At 48.5% G+C, this 18,799-nt stretch overlaps 1 protein-coding gene across 1 annotated transcript in view; it reads right to left on the bottom strand.

The window, feature by feature from the left end:
- ankfn1a (ankyrin repeat and fibronectin type III domain containing 1a) overlaps positions 1 to 18,799 on the bottom strand; it is a 338,629-nt gene that overhangs the window by 298,720 nt on the left and 21,110 nt on the right. Inside the window, exons 3-4 of the mRNA XM_072559008.1 lie at positions 17,240 to 17,372; positions 7,894 to 8,031 (exon numbers count right to left, since the gene is read on the bottom strand). Coding sequence (XP_072415109.1) covers positions 7,894 to 8,031; positions 17,240 to 17,358 — 257 coding nt within the window. The 5' untranslated portion in view covers positions 17,359 to 17,372. The remainder of the gene's footprint in view (positions 1 to 7,893; positions 8,032 to 17,239; positions 17,373 to 18,799) is intronic.

Raw genomic sequence — 18,799 nt, 5'->3', positions numbered from 1 at the left:
GCCTCCGCCGTATCTGCTCCCAGGAGGGCCAGTTCCACCACAGAACACACCAGATGGCCTCCTTCTTTAGAGACCGCAATTTCCCTTCCCACATGGTTAAAGATGCCCTCCAACGCATCTCATCCACATCCCACACCTCCACCCTCAGACCCCATCCCTCCAACCATAACAAGGACAGAACGCCCCTGGTGCTACCCTCCACCCTACCAACATTCGCAGAAACCAAATCTTCCGCCGACATTTCCGCCACCTCCAAACGGACCCCACCACCAGGGATATATTTCCCTCCCCACCCCTTTCTGCCTTCGGCAAAGACTGTTCCCTCCGTGACTACCTGGTCAGGTGCATGCCCCCCTACAACCCACCCTCCCATCCTGGCACCTTCCCCTGCCATCGCAGGAATTGCAAAACCTGTGCCCATACCTCCTCCCTCACCTCCATCCAAGGCCCTAAAGGAGCCTTCCACATCCATCAAAGTTTCACCTGCACATTCACCAATATCATTTATTGTATCCATTGCTCCCAATGTGGTCTCCTCTACATTGGGGAGACTGGACGTCTCCTAGCAGTATGCTTTAGGGAATATCTCTGGGACACCCGCACCAATCAACCCCACCGTCCTGTGGCCCAACATTTCAACTCCCCCTCCCACTCTGCCGAGGACATGGAGGTCCTGGGCCTCCTTCACCGCCGCCCCCTCACCACCCAACGCCTGGAGGAAGAACGCCTCACCTTCTGCCTCGGAACACCTCAACCCCAGTTCCAAACTTCCAGCACAGCACTGTCCCCATGACTTGTCCTACCTGCCTATCTTCTTTTCCACCTATCCACTCCACCTTCCTCTCTGACCTATCACCTTCATCTCACCCCCATCCACCCATTGTACTCTTTGCTACCTTCCCCCACCCTCCTCCGTGACCTATCCCCTCCCCCACTCACCTATTTTTACTCTATGCTATTTTCTCCCCACCCCCACCCTCATTTCATTTATCTCTCTACCCTTCAGGCTCTCTGCCTCTATTCCTGATGAAGGGCTTTTGTCTGAAACGTCAATTTTCCTGCTCCTTGGATGCTGCCTGACCTGCTGCGCTTTTCCAGCACCACTATAATCTAGACTCTGGTTTCCAGCATCTGCAGTCATTGTTTTTACCACTGCAATCTATGTGACCCACAATGCCCTTAGGGAGGGAATTCCAGGATTCTGACCCAGTGACAGTGAAGAGATGGCGATATATTTCCAAGTCAGAATGGTGAGTGGCTTGGAGGGGAACATGCAGGGGGTGGTGTTCCCATGGATCTACTGCCCTTGTCCTTCAAGATGCAAGTAGTCATGGGTTTGGAAGGTGCTGTCCAAGGACCCTCAGTAAATTTCTGCAGTGCATCTTGTAGATGGTACACACGGCTGCTACTGAGTGTGGGTGACGGAAGGATTCGATGCTTTTGGATGTGATGCTAATCTTGAGTGTTGTTGGAGCTGCACCAATCCAGGCAAATGTGAAGTAGTCCATCACACTCCGACAACTTCCCTATGTGCCATGTATGCCTCTAACCAGTGGGGGGTTTGTCCCCTGATCCCCATTGATTGTGGTTTTGCGCGGACTCCTTGATGCCACACTTGGTCAAATGCAGCCTCGATATCCAAGGCAGTAACTCACACCTCACCTCAGCTTCTTCATCCATGTTTGAACTGAGACTGATGTCATGATGCATTTGGGTCATGTACTGGAAATTACGCCTGATTATTCCTGGATGTGTTATGTGTGAAGAATAAAGACTTTAAAAGCAAACCATAACTGGCTCCTTCAATAACAAGAAAATAACTCCAGTTATTGGACAGGATTTATAATTCATGGAATATAAACGTTAGCTCTTTTAAAAATCACACACATACGCAGACCACGTTCACAGAAAGACAAACACAAAAAGCAGCCGGTCTACAAACAGGTACGGTTTCAACACCAATATGACTCATGCTCCAATTTCACCAGCATTTCCTGTTTTTATTTCAAATTTCCAGCATCTGTAGTATTGTACTTTTAACTAAATTGGTTCCATAATCCAATCCCTTTCTTAGATGATGCGTCAAAGTGACTCACACACTGATGCTCTTTAGCTCACTGGTTGGTGACATGCTTCTGTGAGCTTTTGCTTTCAGTGGTTTTGAATGTAGTTGATCTGTGGTCTATTGGTGGAGATTGGGAGAAATCAGAGCAAGGGCATAGGGGTGTGGATATTACACGCTTCTGGGATTCCTGTCTTCTCTGTTTTCATTCCCCTTCACAGGATCACTGCAACCTGACCAATCAGAGGGTTGGTACTATAGTTGTTATAGAACATAGAACATAGAACAATACAGTACAGAACAGGCCCTCGATGTTGTGCCAACCTGTGAACTATTCTCAGCTCGTCCCCCTACATTATCCCGTCATTATCCATGTGCTTATCCAAGGATTGGCTAAATCTCCCTAATGTGGCTGAGTTGACTCCATTGGCAGGTAGGGCATTCCACACCCTTACCACTCTCTGCGTAAAGAACCTGCCTCTGCCATCTGTCTTAAATCTATCACCCCTCAATTTGTAGCTATGCCCCCTCGTACAAGCTGACATCATCATCCTAGGAAAAAGACTTTCACTGTCTACCCTCTCTTATCCTCTGATCATCTTGTATGTCTCTATCAAATCCCCTCTTAGCCGCCTTCTTTCCAATGAGAACAGACGCAAGTCTCTCAGCCTTTCCTCATAAGACCTTCCCTCCAGACCAGGCAACATCCTGGTAAATCTCCTCTGCATCTTTTCCAATGCTTCCACATCCTTCCCAAAATATGCGGACCAGAACTGTACACAATATTCCATCAGCGTTTTGTATAGTTACATCATGATATTGTGGCTCTGGAACTCAATCCTTCTACCAATGAAATCTAACACACCATTTGCCTTCTTACCAGCACTATCCACCTGGGTGGCAACTTTCAGGGATCTATGTACGTGGACTCCAAGATCCCTCTGCACATCCACACTACCAAGAATCTTTCCATTGACCCAGTACTCTGCCTTCCTGTTATTCTTCCCAAAGTGCGTCACCTCACATATAGCTGCATTGATCTCCATTTGCCACCTCTCAGCCCAATTCTGCGGTTTATCCAAGTCGCCCTGTAACCTGTAACCCTCTTCCAAAGGGGGTTATGCTGAGTTCTCTGAAACTGACAACTAGTAACATTTAAAAGAAGTGAATCAAAATTTCCCTGAATAAACACAGGTGATGTTGCTTTGTCTTGGCACACCATTGCTGATAGTAACATTTTTGCACACACAGTTATCTCCACTTACTTTTCCAAAGCTGCATTCTTGTATTCTCCCCTTTTAAAATCTGTCCATTTTCCGCATTTTCCCCACTGATTCTCCTCAGGGCTAAGAACCTGCTTCACTCCTTGAGTTCCCAACAGAGGTCATTTTCAGCAAGAGAGGTACACCCTACGGGGATGTTGGTTACTGGGGATAATGTAAAAGCTGAACGCTGATGCAGGAGGACCAGAACTGTTGGAAAGCTCAGGAGCAATAGGAGACCTCCACAGAGATTGGGGAGCACCTGACTCTGGGAGAGCTGGCAGCCACGGGGCCCCTCAGAATACAGTGGCTCTGCAGGAGGGTGAAGTTTAGTATTGATGCAGGCTCTGAATGCCCTGGGAACTGAGGGAACTGTGCCGCATTCTGGTGTGGCACCTGGGGTCAACAGGAATGGAGAGGGCCATCCTTTCCTGGGAGCTGGGAAGCCACTGTGAACTTTTCAAATGTCAAAGGGTGACCTGTGTGAGATCTCTCAGTCATTGCTCCCATCAGGACAGTGAGCGATGCCATCTCTGTAAGGTCACACCAGTTCATTTTGTTCCCGTGACAGGGTGAGTACGACAGCCTGGTCAGGCAGATTCAGGAACACGGCTGGCATTCCCCAGGTTTAGGGCCCCATCGACTGCTCACACATGGCACCACACTGCACAATGCATCAACAGGAATGTTCAGGTAACTGTGATCAGCGTGACCATTTCCTGGAGGTGTGGGCCCACTCCCTTCTCAGCAGGCCCCACTCCCTCATCCTGGAGCATTGCGTTTCCATTGCGGCAGTGAAGTGCAGTCTCCAATGGTTGTGTAAGTGTTCGCAGTTCCTGGCTATAAATAAAATACATCTTTGGAAGTAACCAATTACTCCTTGTGTGTTCTGGAGCATAAGTCTTCAGTGCTATTGCCAGAATGTTGCCAGGACTCGTAGCCTTTATGCTATCCAGTGTCTCCAACTGTTTCTTGATATCGAGTGGAGTGAATGGGATTAGCTGGAGACTGGTATCTGTGATGCTGGGGACCACTGGAGGGCGCTGCTTAGCATTTCTGGCTGATGATTGCTGCAAATGCTTCTCTCTCAGCAATTCACCTCTCCCCTTTCTTTCTCACTCTCTCTCCTTCTGCCTCTTGCTTTTACTGCTTAATGAATTATTCACTCCTGCTGTACTAAAGTAAACAAAATAAAGCAAAACTCTCATGGCATTGACCTCAAGCCTGACCTCTGGTATTTTTCACAAATGCGCCCTTTTTGAAGCCTGAATGAAGTCAGCCATAAGCTGATGGCTGGAAGATCGCCTCTGTCCTTCTGCTTCTACCTGTAACCATAGCAGCAAGTTCTTTTTTTTTCCATCACCTCTGCTGAAATCTTTAATCTAAAATACCCAGGTATTTCGTCCTCCTCGAATCACATCCAATTAGGAAATGCACCTTTTTCAGGAAAGAGAGCATCGGTGGTGGAGGGAGGGGGTGATTGTGGATGTGGTGCCAATCAAGTGCTTTGTCCTGGATGGTGTTGAGCTTCTTGAGTGTTGTTGGAGCTGCCCCTATCCAGGCAAGTGGGGAGTATTCCATCACATTCCTGACTTGTGCCTTGGAGATGGTGGACAGGGTTTGGGGAGTCAGGAGGTGAGTTACTCACTGCAGTATTCCCAGCCTCTGGTAACCCCCAGGACGCTGAGAGTGGGGGATTCAGTGATGGAATGTCAAGGGACAGTGGTTAGATATTCTTTTGGGGGAGATGGTTATTGCCGGGCATTTGTTGGCAATACTTGCCATTTTTTAGCCCAAGGGTAGATATTATCCACATCTTACTAGATTTTGACACTACCCTGAGGAATTCCTGCAGAGATGTCCAAGACCTGAGATGACCGACCTCCAACAACTACAACCATCTTCCTATGTGCAAGGTATGACTCTAACCAGCAGACAGCTCCCCCTCACCCCGCCCCCAATTCCCATTCATTCCAGATTTGTGAGGGCTTCCCGATGACACACTTGGTCAAATATGCCTTGCTTGCCTGACATGTGACTCCAGACACAGCAATGTGGTTGGTCCATGACTGCTCTCTGGGAAATTAAGAATGTGCAATAACTGTGGCCCCAACACTGACCCTCGTGGTACTCCACTCCGACCAGGTTAACAGTGGACTCTGCCCTCATCCCAATTGTCTATTGTCTATCAGCGAATTGTTAATGTACAACTGCCAACACCTTGCCCACTTATCTTATTAATTGGTGAATGCATGGTACATTTTTAATTGCCTTTTGGAATTTCAAGTAGATTACATTCACTGCTCACTGTAAGCTACTCTCCTTCTTGCCCACTCGGGAAACTCAGAAAATGTGTCAAACGCGATTTCCGAAACGGGAAGCCATTCCCATGGTGTGTGACCACGTGATACATTTCTAAACACTCTTCTATTTTATTACATCCTCATCAGAGGGTCGGTGCTGAGGGAGTGGGCACTGTCGGAGGGTCAGTCTGAGGGAGTGGGCACTGTCGGGGGGTCAGTGCTGAGGGAGTGGGCACTGTCGGAGGGTCAGTGCTGAGGGAGTGGGCACTGTCGGAGGGTCAGTCTGAGGGAGTGGGCACTGTCGGGGGGTCAGTGCTGAGGGAGTGGGCACTGTCGGAGGGTCAGTGCTGAGGGAGTGGGCACTGTCGGAGGGTCAGTGCTGAGGGAGTGGGCACTGTCGGAGGGTCAGTGCTGAGGGAGTGGGCACTGTCGGAGGGTCAGTCTGAGGGAGTGGGCACTGTCGGGGGGTCAGTGCTGAGGGAGTGGGCACTGTCGGAGGGTCAGTGCTGAGGGAGTGGGCACTGTCGGAGGGTCAGTGCTGAGGGAGTGGGCACTGTCGGAGGGTCAGTGCTGAGGGAGTGGGCTCTGTCGGAGTGTCAGTGCTGAGGGAGTGGGCACTGTCGGAGGGTCAGTGCTGAAGGAGTGGGCACTGTCGGAGGGTCAGTGCTGAGGGAGTGGGCACTGTCGGAGGGTCAGTGCTGAGGGAGTGGGCACTGTCGGAGGGTCAGTGCTGAGGGAGTGGGCTCTGTCGGAGGGTCAGTGCTGAGGGAGTGGGCACTGTCGGAGGGTCAGTGCTGAGGGAGTGGGCACTGTCGGAGGGTCAGTGCTGAGGGAGTGGGCTCTGTCGGAGGGTCAGTGCTGAGGGAGTGGGCACTGTCGGAGGGTCAGTGCTGAGGGAGTGGGCACTGTCGGAGGGTCAGTGCTGAGGGAGTGGGCACTGTCGGAGGGTCAGTGCTGAGGGAGTGGGCACTGTCGGAGGGTCAGTGCTGAGGGAGTGGGCACTGTCGGAGGGTCAGTGCTGAGGGAGTGGGCACTTTCGGAGGGTCAATACTGAGGGAGTGGGCACTGTCGGAGGGTCAGTGCTGAGGGAGTGGGCACTGTCGGAGGGTCAGTGCTGAGGGAGTGGGCTCTGTCGGAGGGTCAGTGCTGAGGGAGTGGGCACTGTCGGAGGGTCAGTGCTGAGGGAGTGGGCACTGTCGGAGGGTCAGTGCTGAGGGAGTGCCACACTGTCGAAGGGTCAGTGCTGAGGGAGTGCCACACTGTCGGAGGGTCAGTGCTGAGGGAGTGGGCACTGTCGGAGGGTCGGTGCTGAGAGAGTGGGCACTGTCGGAGGGTCAGTGCTGAGGGAGTGCCACACTGTCGGAAGGTCAGTGCTGAGGGAGTGCCAAACTGTCGGAGGGTCAGTGCTGAGGGAGTGGGCACTGTCGGAGGGTCAGTGCTGAGGGAGTGGGCACTGTCGGAGGGTCAGTGCTGAGGGAGTGCCGCACTGTCGGAGGGTCAGTGCTGAGGGAGTGTCACACTGTCGGAGGGTCAGTGCTGAGGGAGTGCCACACTGTCGGAGGGTCAGTGCTGAGGGAGTGGGCACTGTCGGAGGGTCGGTGCTGAGTGAGTGGGCACTGTCGGAGGGTCAGTGCTGAGGGAGTGGGCACTGTCGGAGGGTCAGTGCTGAGGGAGTGGGCTCTGTCGGAGGGTCAGTGCTGAGGGAGTGGGCACTGTCGGAGGGTCAGTGCTAAGGGAGTGGCCACTGTCGTAGGGTCAGTGCTGAGGGAGTGGGCACTGTCGGAGGGTCAGTGCTGAGGGAGTGGGCTCTGTCGGAGGGTCAGTGCTGAGGGAGTGGGCACTGTCGGAGGGTCAGTGCTGAAGGAGTGGGCTCTGTCGGAGGGTCAGTGCTGAGGGAGTGGGCACTGTCGGAGGGTCAGTGCTGAGGGAGTGGGCTCTGTCGGAGGGTCAGTGCTGAGGGAGTGGGCACTGTCGGAGGGTCAGTGCTGAGGGAGTGGGCACTGTCGGAGGGTCAGTGCTGAGGGAGTGCCACAGTGTCGGAGGGTCAGTGCTGAGGAAGTGCCACAGTGTCGGAGGGTCAGTGCTGAGGGAGTGCCGCACTGTTGGAGGGTCGGTGCTGAGGGAGTGCTGCACTGTCGGAGCTGAGGGAGTGCCGCACTGTCGGAGGGTCGGTGCTGAGGGAGTGTCACACTGTTATTGTATGGGGTAATGTGGAGCTGCTGATACTGTTTCTGTTTGGGACCAGCTGTTTGGTGTTGACCCTTACCTCTCCGTTGGATCCATGCTGACCTTTGGCCGTGTAAGATGTTGAGGGGTGCGCTGCTGCCGTGGTAACACTGGGGATGGGGTGCACAGCCAGGTCTCCAGGTCGACCAGCCTCACCTGGTTCAGCATCTCCAGCAACCTGGGAAAATAAGGGAAGAAGTCTCAGTAACCACACGACAAATGAGACTAAATTCCAATTTTACATGAGACCAGGATCCAGCTATCTGGTACTGATCTAGATGGGATTGATCTCTGCAGTGTCTGTCTGTGTGTGATCTGTCTGTATAGATCTCTCTCGCTCTGGATATTGTATGTTTGAGGATGTGTGTGTGTGTTTTTGCCCGGCACGGTAGCTGGGCACTGTTGGAGGGTCAGTGCTGAGGGATTCCCAGGTAGCTGTCTACCTGGGACTGTTGTTGGTGGGATCTTCCTGTGCACGAGCTCTGAAGAAGGTACCTGAAAGACCAAAGGCAGAATGAGAATAGGCACCAGCCACTGGCCTCATCTCAGGGAGCATCCATAGGAACGGCTCCTCAAATAATCAAAGTGATCGTCGTACCAAATGCAGTATGTTCACTGGCTCATATTTGCAACAAATTAAACAGATTCCAACAAAGATTTCAGAACAGCAGCTATTTGGTGGCGTCACTCATGAAAAAACTGTCTTCTTCAGAGAACCAAGGACCTCAAGGGCTACCGAAGATCCTGATGCCAGTCATAGAGTCATAGAGATGTACAGCACGGAAACAGACCCTTCGGTCCAACCCGTCCATGCCGACCAGATATCCCAACCCAATCTAGTCCCACCTGCCAGTACCCGGCCCATATCCCTCCAAACCCTTCCTATTCATATACCCATCCAGATGCCTCTTAAATGTTGCAATTGTAGCAGCCTCCACCACTTCCTCTGGCAGCTCATTCCATACACGTACCACCCTCTGTGTTAAAACCTTGCCCCTTAGATCTCTTTTATATATTTCCCCTCTCACCCTAAACCTATGCCCTCTAGTTCTGGACTCCTCCACCCCTTGTCTATTTACTCTATCCATGCCCCTCATAATTTTGTAAACCTCTATAACGTCACCCCTTAGCGTCCGACACTCCAGGGAAAACAGCCCCAGCCTGTTCAGCCTCTCCCTGTAGCTCAGATCCTCCAACCCTGGCAACATCCTTGTAAATCTTTTCTGAACCCTTTCAAGTTTCACAACGTCTTTCCGATAGGAAGGAGACCAGAATTGCAATATTCCAAAAGTGGCCTAACCAATGTCCTGTACATCCGCAACATGACCTCCCAACTCCTGTACTCAATACTCTGACCAATAAAGGAAAGCATACCAAACGCTTTCTTCACTATCCTATCTACCTGCGACTCCACTTTCAAGGAGTTACGAACCTGCACTCCAAGGTCTCTTTGTTTGTTATCAGCAACTCACTATCACACAGCAACAAAAACTCCAGCACAGATTTTACCCCATCATCAATGAGGAGAAGCCATCCATGAATTCTGATATACACCCAGTACCTGGCTGGTGGAGTGAAAAGGTTCAAAAATAATCTCATGGAAACCACAGGGTATCAGATGGTGATATTGGGCTGCACAGCCAAAGCAACAAAATTAAGTCCCATGGCAATTCTCAAATATAAAACCAGGTGGACAACCAAAGTTACCGTTGGATTCGTTTGTGCATGTCCATATGTATGAATTAGGAATAAGATGAGGCCATTGAGCCCCTCAAGCTTCTCTGCCAATCCATTAGATCGTGGCTGATGTTAGTGTTCCAAAATCCACTTTCCCATCTATCTCTAACAACCTGATTCCCCAACCTAAGGAGAATCTATCCACCTCTGTCTTCAGAATACCCAATGCACCCATCTCCAACAATTCTGAGACAGAATGACAGCCCTTCACTGTAATTACAGTCCTTACCTTCCAGTGAAAACAAGCCCAATTTCTTCAATCTTTGCTCAGAAGACATTCTGGTTATTAATCTAGAAACTTCCTCTCAACAGCATCCAACACATTTATATTTTCCCTTCAGTAAGGAGATGAAAGCTGCACATCATACTGGAGATGTGGTCTCCCCAATGTCCTGTACAACTGAGTCAGAAGTCACATAACACCAGGTTCTAGTCCAACAGGTTTATTTGAAAATACAAGCTTTTGGAGCACTGCTCCTTCATCAGACAGCTGTATTACTGAAGCATGACATCACTTACTTTTTATGTTCAATTCTTGGATAATAAAGCATAGCTTTCCATTAACCTTCTTACTCAGTGTCTGTGCCTACATACTACCTTTCCATGACTCGAGTACTGAACAACTAGATCCCTTTGTATTTCAGAATTTTGCAGTTATTCTCTGTTTAAGTCAAGAATATAAATTGTAAAAAGTTAAGGAATCAGTACAGAGCTCTGCAGAACCCTGCTTAGCACATCTTGTCAATCTAAAAAGACCCATTTATGTATACTCTGTTTTCTGCCAACCAGCCAATCTTCTGTCCATGTCAATATCTAACTGCACCATGAGCTCGAAATTGATTGATTGATTAATTTATTGTTGTCACATGTACTGAGTAAAAAGTGTTCTTTTGCGCTCGACAGGCAGATCATAACATACAAAGTGCGTCAGGGTAGCAGAACAGAGTGCAGAATCCAGTGTTACAGCTTCTGAGGAAGTGCAAAGAGAGATATTAGATTAGATTCCCTATAGTATGGAAACAGACCCTTCAACCCAACAAGTCCACACGGACCTCTGAAGAATAACTCACCCAGATGTATTCCCCTACCCTATAGTTGTCCCTAACTAATGCACCTGACACTATGGGCAATTTAGCATGGCCTGCACATCTTTGGAATGTGGGAGGAAACCCACACAGACACAGGGAGAATATGCAAACTCCACACAGTCATACAAGACTGGAATTGAACCCGGGTACCTGGCGCTGTGAGGCAGCAGTGCTAACCACTGAGCCACCATGCCACCTGTGCCAATCAGGACTAATATTTGAGAGGTCTGTTGAAATGTCTGATAACAGCAGGGAAGAAGCTGGTCTTGAACCTGTGTCTGCGTGTATTCAAACTTGGATATCTTCTGCTTGACAAAAGAGGTGCAAGAGATTATAGCAGGGGTGGGAGGGGTCTTTGATGATGTCGGTTGCTCTCCCGAGGCAGTGGGAAGTGTAGGTGGAGTCAATGGATAGGAGGCTGGATTGTGTGATGGACTGGGCTGTGTTCATGACTCTCTATTGATTCTTGCAATCTTGGGCAGACCAGTTCCTATACCACTCTGTGATGCACCAAGAGAGGATGCTTTCTATAGTGCATTTATACAAATTGTTAAGAGTCATTGTGGACATGCTGAATCATTGTGGAGATGCTGAATTTCTTTAGCTTCCTGAGGAAGTCGAGATGTTGCTGTGCTTTCTTGACCATGGTGTCAACGTGGGTACACCAGGACAGGCTGTTTCTGATCATCACTCCCAGCAACTTGACGCTCTCGATCATCTCCACCTCAGCTGCATTGATGCAGACAGGACCATGCCCTCCACTCCACTTCCTGAAGTCAATGACCAGCTCTTTCATTTTGTTGATGTTGATGGAGAGATTCTTATCTTTGCACCATGCAGCTAAGTACTCAATCTCCTTCCTGTACTCTGTCTCATCGTTGTTTGAGATCCATTCTACAATGTTAATAGGACACAGAACATAGAACAATACAGCGCAGAACAGGCCCTTCGGCCCTCGATGTTGCGCCAACCTGTGAACTATTCTCAGCTTGTCCCCCTACATTATCCCGTCATTATCCATGTGCTTATCCAAGGATTGGTTAAATCTCCCTAATGTGGCTGAGTTAACTACATTGGCAGGTAGGGCATTCCACACCCTCACCACTCTCTGCGTAAAGAACCTGCCTCTGACATCTGTCTTAAATCTATCACCTCTCAATGTGTAGCCATGCCCCCCCTGTACAAGCTGACATCATCATCCTAGGAAAAAGACTTTCACTGTCTACCCTATCTAATCCTCTGATCATCTTGTATGTCTCTATCAAATCCCCCTTAGCCTTCTTCTTGCCAATGAGAACAGGTTCAAGTCTCTCAGCCTTTCCTCATAGGATCTTCCCTCCAGACCAGGCAACGTCCTGGTAAATCTCCTCTGTACCTTTTCCAATGCTTCCACATCCTTCCTGAAATATGGGGACCAGAATTGTACACAATATTCCAAGTGCGGCCACACCAGCATTTTGTATAGTTGCAGCATGACATCACGGCTCCGGAACTCAATCCCTCTACCAATGAAACCTAACACACCTTGTGCGTTCTTAACAGCACTATCCACCTGGGTGGCAACTTTCAGGGATCTATGTGCATGGACTCCAAGATCTCTCTGTACATCCACACTACCAAGGATCTTTCCACTGACCCAGTACTCTGCCTTCCTGTTATTTTTCCCCAAAGTGAGTCACCTCACATTTAGCTGCATTGATCTCCATTTGCCACCTCTCAGCCCAATCTTGCAGTTTATCCAAGTCCCCCTGCAACCTGCAACATTCTTCCACACTGTCCACTACTCCACCGACTTTAGTGTCATCTGCAAATTTACTAACCGATCCATCTATGCTTGTGTCTAAGTCATTTATAAAAATGACAAACAGTAGCGGTCCCAAAACAGATCCTTGGGGCACACCACTAGTAACCAGACTCCAGGCTGAATATTTTCCATCAACCACCACTCGCTGCCTTCTTTCATCTACATGCTTGGTCACCTTCTCAAAAAACTCAGAGGTTTGTGAGACATGACCTGCCCTTGATGAAACCATGTTGACTATCTGAAATCAAATTGTTGTCAGCAAACTTGTAAATGAACTTCGGGCAGAAATTGGCCACACAGTCATGAGTTTATAAGGAATAGAATAGGGGGGCTAAGTACACAGTCTTGTTGGGCAGCGGTGTTGAGGGTTATTGTGGGGGAAGGGTTGGTGCCTTCTCTTACTGGTTGTGGTGTATGGGTCAGGAACTTGAGGATCCAGTTACAGAGGGGGGAGCTGAGACTTAGGTCTCAGAGTTTAGAGGTGAGTTTGTTTGGAATGATGGTGTCACTGGAAGAACTGTAGTCAGTATGTAAGAGCCTGATGTAGGTATCCTTGTTATCCAGATGTTCCAGGGTGAGTGTAGGGCCACAGAGATGGCATTGGCTGTGGATCTGTTGCACCAGTATGTGAATTGCAAAGGTAATCTGGGAGGCTGGAGTTGATATGAGTCTCAAAGGGCTTCAGAATGATAGATGTTAGAGCCACCTGGCGGTGGTCATTAAGGGGTGGCACAGTGGCTCACTGGTTAGCATTGCTGCCTCACAACACCAGGGACCCAGGTTCACTTCTGGCCTCAGGCAACTGTCTGTGTGGAGTTTGCACATTCTCCCCGTGTCTGTGTGGGTTTCCTCCGGGTGCTCCGGTTTCCTCCCACAGTCCAAAGATGTGCAGGTCAGGGTGAATTGGCCATGCTAAATTGCCCATGACGTTAGGTACATTAGTCAGAGGGAGATGGGTCTGGGTGGGTTACTCTTCGGAGGGTCTGTGTGGACTTGTTGGGCTGAAGGGCCTGTTTCCACACAGTAGGGAATCTAATGTAATCTAAGGCAGGCTGCCTGATATTTCTTTGGCACTGGGATGATAATGGTCTTCTTGAAGTGGGTGGGAATCTGACATCATAGAAAGGAGAGGTTAAAGGTGTCTGCAAATACTCCCCCAGCTGGACCACACAGGATCTGAGTGCACGGCCGGACACTGGGTCCAGGCCAGTCACTGTCCATGGGTTCACCCACAAGAAGGTCGATCTGCCCCCTGCGGTGGTGACTGTGGGTACAGGTATACCCGAGGCTGTCAGGGCAGATGGCATCATTTCACTGACCTTCTGTTCAAAACCGGCACAGAATCCACTGAACTCATCGGGAAGGGAAGCATTGCTGTCAGTGATTCTACTCGACTTTATGTTGTAACGTGTTATGCCACGTAAGCCTAACCACAAATGGCTGTCTGTGTGGTTACTGGGTGTCAAGGTTAGCATATATTGCCTCTTGGCACCTCTGACAGCCTTACAAAGGTCATACCTGGATTCCCTGTTATAGGTCAGGGTCATCTGACTTGAACACCTCAGTCCTGGACTTCAATCGGGAGTGAATCTCCTGGTTCATCCCTAGTTTCTGGTTGGGTAACCCTCGGGTTAATCTCTTTGACATGCAGCCTTATACACAGTTCCTAATACAGTCTGTAACTGTAGTCATGTGGAGGAGCCAGTGTTGGACTGGGGTGAACAAAGTTAAAAATCACAACCACGCGATGAAGGAGCAGCACTCTGAAAGCTAGAGCTTCCAAATAAACCTGTTGGACTATAACCTGGTGTTGTGTGATTTTTAACTTACTTCACTTCCTGACAGGATAGCGGAGGTGGGTGCCTGCAGCAGGTCGTAGGGACAGCTCTTTACCTAAAGAGATTCTCGGGCCTGGGGAGCAGTAACTGGCTAGGGTCACCACACCTGAGCACCAGGAAGTGTTGATTGGGAGTCAGACCCCATCATCCCTAGCCTTGGCGAGGACACAGAACAGTCCATTCAGTGAACTGAGAAACCCTCAGGTTGTAAGGCACAGTCAGGTGGAGCAGGATTGAGTCATGTCTCTTGAAAACAGCACACAGCAATTACCTTTGGGAGATGAGTCTAGCTTTAAGTTCATCCATTTGTTCTCAATGGTTTGGACATTTGCCAGGAGTACGCTGGGGAGAGAGGGATTTGAAATCCTTAAGTTTCAGTCTCACCTGAGGGTCCAGCATGTTTCCTGGTTAGGTGGCTGCTCCCAGGTGTTGGGAAGGGGAGTCTTACCCTGTGCAAGCAACCTTTTATAATCACATAGTCAAAATCCTATGTACAGTTCATCAGTGGACTCCCCTTTATCCACAGCACATAACTCCTTCAAAGAATTCCAATAAATATATTAAATATGAAATTCCTTTCACAAACCATGGTGCCTGTTCCCAGTTACCTTGAGTTTTCTAAGTGCCCAGTAATGACATGTATCCCAGGACAGAATGACCTGATGCTTGCTGCTTTGCCTCCCTTCCTTCTCGGATACTGTGGTGAGATTTGATACTTCCCAGTTTGATGGATCCATTCCATTCCTTATTATCCTGATTCGTTTTCTTATCATCTACTTCTAACTCCTCATTCTCACCCTCCAGAGGACCAATATTCATTTTGTTTATTCTTTTCCTTTTTAAATTCCTGGAGAAATTTTTACTATCAGTTTCTACATTCCAAGCAAGCATCCTGTTATGCTTCAATTTATTTTAGTCTTGATTAAGTTTATCATCATTCTCTGCCATTCTCTGTATTCTGACCAGTCATCTAACCTGTCACTCAGTTATATTCTTTCTTCTCAAGATTGATGCTCTCCGTAAATATTTTAAATACCCCCAGACAGTGCATCCCCCCCCCCCTTGAATTTTTCCTTAATTGCAAGCATTCTGAAATATCCTTTTAAATATCTGCCATTGCTTCTTTATTAATGTATTTGTAAAGAATGAAGAACAGTACAGGGACAGGCCCTTCGGCCCGCCTGTGCTGACATGTGACACCTTTCTAAACGAAAAAGCTTTTGCCTCTATGTGGTCCATATCCCTCTATTCGCTGCCTATTTATGTCTCTGTAAAGATGCGTCTTAAACGCTGCTATTGCATCTGTCTCCACCACCTCCCATGGCAATGCACCCAAGACTTAACCACTCTCTGTGGCAAGGCTCAAAGATCAGCCTTTGGGTGTGTTGTCTCAACCAGTCATTCAAGGAAGATGCTGAGGGAAGACAAGGAAGACTGATGTGCAGAAATTACCTCACAAAAGGATGTAAAGTTGTGAATTGCCCAGTTTGATTTTTATATGGTTTTCAAATTATGGGATGCAACGAATGCACAAACATTCATCATCTCATTCATTCCTGATCCATTCAGTCGATGGCCAGGGGCCAGTTTGTTTTGAAGGGAGATGGTGAGAGGGTTGATTTGTTTTGGAGAGAGATTATTCTGAAACCAAGATCGACAAATCTGATTTATATGGTATCCCCGATGACGGTGTCATATCCAAAGTGATAAAGAATGAATTTCATTTACTTTTTGTATTGAAGATGACAAATTTGTTAGTTTTGAAAATGCTTTGACTGTGATTAAAGGTATCATTACAGAATTAATTTGATCCATAAAACACTTCCCATTCATTAATTCTGCAAAGCCCCTTGATTACATGCTGCATGTACATACTAACTTTAAGTGGCTCATGCACCAGCACACCTGGATCCCACTGCAGCTTACAAATTCTGTCGTCACTCTTTTTTTGCCAAAGTGATAAACTTTACATCGTCCCATGTTGTACTCCATCTGCTCACTCACTGTGCCCATTCATTGTGCCCACTCACTGTGCCCACTCATTGTGCCCATTCATTGTGCCCACTCACTGTGCCCACTCACTGTGCCCATTCATTGTGCCCACTCACTGTGCCCATTCATTGTGCCCACTCACTGTGCCCATTCACTGTGCCCATTCATTGTGCCCACTCACTGTGCCCATTCATTGTGCCCACTCACTGTGCCCACTCACTGTGCCCACTCACTCTGCCCATTCACTGTGCCCATTCATTGTGCCCACTCACTTTGCCCATTCATTGTGCCCACTCACTCTGCCCACTCACTCTGCCCATTCACTGTGCCCATTCATTGTGCCCATTCACTGTGCCCACTCACTGTGCCCATTCACTGTGCCCATTCATTGTGCCCACTCACTCTGCCCACTCACTGTGCCCATTCACTGTGCCCATTCATTGTGCCCACTCACTTTGCCCATTCATTGTGCCCACTCACTCTGCCCACTCACTGTGCCCATTCATTGTGCCCACTCACTGTGCCCATTCATTGTGCCCACTCACTTTGCCCATTCATTGTGCCCACTCACTCTGCCCACTCACTGTGCCCATTCATTGTGCCCACTCACTGTGCCCATTCATTGTGCCCACTCACTCTGCCCATTCACTGTGCCCATTCATTGTGCCCATTCACTGTGCCCACTCACTGTGCCCATTCATTGTGCCCACTCACTGAACCGTTTGATATCTGTCTGAAACCTCCATACCTTCCCACATTGGGGATTGGCCAATCAGCTGTTTAAAACTGATTTGTGATCCCTGATCCAGCAATCAGCGATGAGCTTATTGAATAGGGGAGCAGGCTGAGTGAGCCAGATGGCCCACTCCTGTTCCTCTCCTACTCCTGTTCTTCTTCCTTATGATCACACCACACTTATCTGCTTACCTTTCACTGGCCATTAGCCGGCCATCTCTGTATGAAACCTTTTGTTGCTTTGTCCACCCACAGCCATGAGTGTCCTGTTTCTGATAAAAAGGCAGTTTCACTCTCCCATCAACAAACATCTTCACAAAATCACCTGCAGGAAAAGAGAGCAAAAACAGTTTATGGACATACAATATTGACTGTACTGAGATATTCAATACAAGGAGAAGTATTCACTGGAGAAATATAACCAGAATGGAATGGAGGCTGTTCACTCCATTATCCATGTGCCTTCCTTCCTTAATCCCATTGATCTGTCCCTCTACACCACCTAGAATCAAGAGAATATTCCCCATTTACTCCTGCAAACATTGTCTCTGTGAACAGATGTTTGGACCAAGTCTGGGGAATGTATCATTGCTCTGATCCCATATTCCACAGGATGCAATATAAAATAAAAGTATATTTTCTAGTTACCAACATTGCCAGTTCAATACCTCATCGATATCAGGTTTGAAACAACAAGATCCATCAACCAAGTCTCTTAATAAACACAGATATGGATTTATAGTCAAAACAAAAATTACTCGGTGAAACTACAATCCTTAGTTAACTTACACAAAGAGCAGATATCAATGGTTCAGTGGTCAGCACTGCTGCCTCACAATGCCAGGGACCTGCATTCAATTCAACCCTCCAGGTAACTGTTTGAGAGGAGCTTGCACATTCTGCCCGTGTCTGTGTGGGTTTCCTCTGGGTGTTCCAGTTTCCTCCCACAGTCTAAAGATGCGCAGGTTAGTTGGATTGACCATGCTAAATTGTCCATGGTGTGCAGGGATGTGTTGGTTAGGTGGGTTAGCCATGGGAAACATGGAATTACAAAGATGGGGTGGGATGCTGTTCAGAGGATAGTGTGGACTTGGTGGGCTGAATGACACCATTGTGAAAATAATTTTATTCAATATTTCCACCACGAGAAAAAGCCCCCATGTGGCCAGGGAACCAGGAACAAACAAAGCCCGATAGGGCAATGCTATTGTGATACTGGATTAGTGGTGCTGGAAGAGCACAGCAGTTCAGGCAGCATCCAATGAGCAGCGAAATCGACGTTTCGGGCAAAAGCCCTTCATCAGGAATAAAGGCAGTGTTTTACCTCAATGCTAGTGTGAGAAAAGTGAAGTCAGCTAGTGCTCCCTGATTGGACTAGCTTAGCAGTCCCAAGCCGGGAACTCTTGTTGTCTGATATCCACCTAGCTGACCACATCACAATCACTCCGTTCCCTCACCTGTAACAATGCTGAGTCCATAAAAGGGTCAGGAAGGCCTTGGGACTATCAAAGGAGCCAAAGCCAACTTACATGTTGGCCAGGAAGCAATTCCGAGATTCTGCAAGGCCCACCCAGTGCCATTCGCCTTTCCGGCAAAAGTAGGAACAGAAACCAGGAGGCTGGGGAATGAAGGAATCATCAAACCGGCGGTTTGTGGATTGATCAGACTGATTGTGAAGGCTGATGGATCAGTTCGCCACTGCGGGATTTCAAACAAACATTAAACCCTTTCTCACAGCTGGATAAATACCTG

The sequence above is a fragment of the Chiloscyllium punctatum genome, chromosome 39, assembly GCF_047496795.1.
Source record: "Chiloscyllium punctatum isolate Juve2018m chromosome 39, sChiPun1.3, whole genome shotgun sequence".
Classification (NCBI taxonomy): domain Eukaryota; kingdom Metazoa; phylum Chordata; class Chondrichthyes; order Orectolobiformes; family Hemiscylliidae; genus Chiloscyllium; species Chiloscyllium punctatum.
The sequence above is the reverse complement of the archived record's forward strand: the minus strand, read 5'-3'. Positions and strand labels throughout refer to the sequence as shown.